At 50.7% G+C, this 1,303-nt stretch overlaps 1 protein-coding gene across 1 annotated transcript in view; it reads right to left on the reverse strand.

The window, feature by feature from the left end:
• Window positions 1–1,303, reverse strand: part of CYTH4 (cytohesin 4) — a 34,704-nt gene that overhangs the window by 17,341 nt on the left and 16,060 nt on the right. The window contains exons 5-6 of the mRNA XM_008569772.1: window positions 741–859; window positions 8–31 (exon numbers count right to left, since the gene is read on the reverse strand). Coding sequence (XP_008567994.1) covers window positions 8–31; window positions 741–859 — 143 coding nt within the window. The remainder of the gene's footprint in view (window positions 1–7; window positions 32–740; window positions 860–1,303) is intronic.

Consider the following 1,303-nt stretch of genomic DNA (forward strand, 5'->3'; position numbering starts at 1 on the left):
CTGGGGAGCTTGGGCGAGACTCATTGGCTCCCTGGCCCAGCTCTACTCTTGTCCCCTACAGTCCTCCTGCACCCCCTTCCACCAGCCAGAGGGGTGGTCTCAGACCACAACTCTGCCCACAACCCTCCCACGGATCCTCATTGCCTATCGCTTCCTCCCTCTCCTGCTCTCTTCCAGTCTTACCAGCCTGCTGTGTCTTGAGCCTCTTTCTGCCCCAGGGCCTTTGCACCTGCTCTTCTCTCTGCCTGGAATGCTTTTCCCACAGATGTCTGCATGGCTTTCTCCCTCAGCTCCTCTAAGTTTTGGCCAAACATCACCTTCTCTCTGAGACCCTTCCTGTCCACACTATTTAGAATCACAGCCCTGGACCCGTGGTCCCAGCACCTCTGGCCCCCTTCCCTGCCTTATTTGTATTCTACAGAACTTATCATTTTCTAACATTTTACATGTATCAGGATCTGTCTCCCCCACTAGAATGTGGCAGTTTTGTGTGTCTTGTTCCCTGGTGTAAATCCAGGGCTTAGAATGGTGCCTGGAATACAGTAGACACTAAAAAAATTTATTTGTTGAGTAAATGAGTGAAGACAGGCAGACTTTGGTTCAGAATCTGGAGGGGGCTCAAGCCCTAGGAGTTATGACTTTCCTAACATAATTCACTCTCACTTTCCTGTGCATACACACACCTGCATGCACCTGCATATCCTCATTTCCTGCCTCCCTAAGGTCTCCCCCCCATTTACCTCTCCCCCAAGTAGGTGCCAATGGCTGTCTTGTTGAGGCCCTCGCCCTTGTACAGGAACTGGGCGATGTCCTGGACGTTGGAGGTCAGCAGCTTGTGCTCGATGAGATATTGGATGCCCTGGAGGTGGGACAAAGAGCCTATGGGCAGCCCCTGCACAGCAGCAGGCCTGGAGGAGGAAGCGAGGGAGGGATTCCCGTGGCCAGAGCCCTGTGGCCCGGCTTCCTGGTGTTAGCACAGCCTGCTCTGGGAAGTGTGTTCTCTTAATAGAAGCTGCCTTTGTGAGGTGGTGAGTTCCCCATCACAGGAGGCATGCAAAAAGAGGTGGGGTTCCTGCCATGAACCAGGCTCATGCCAGGTGCTCCTCAGGACCCCTTCAGCCTGACATTCTTTGATTATATGCTTCGACGATTCTATGAATTCATAATTCTGAGATCCAATGATTCAGCCATTCCATTTGTTCCCCTAAAACTTGTATTATTCAAAAACAGGGTTCTATTTTCTCATACAAGTAACCTATGTCCATTGAATAAAAGTTAGAAAAACAGCTAATTCAAAAGGGGA

Source organism: Galeopterus variegatus, unplaced genomic scaffold (assembly GCF_000696425.1).
Source record: "Galeopterus variegatus unplaced genomic scaffold, G_variegatus-3.0.2 Scaffold527, whole genome shotgun sequence".
NCBI classification, from domain to species: Eukaryota; Metazoa; Chordata; class Mammalia; order Dermoptera; family Cynocephalidae; genus Galeopterus; species Galeopterus variegatus.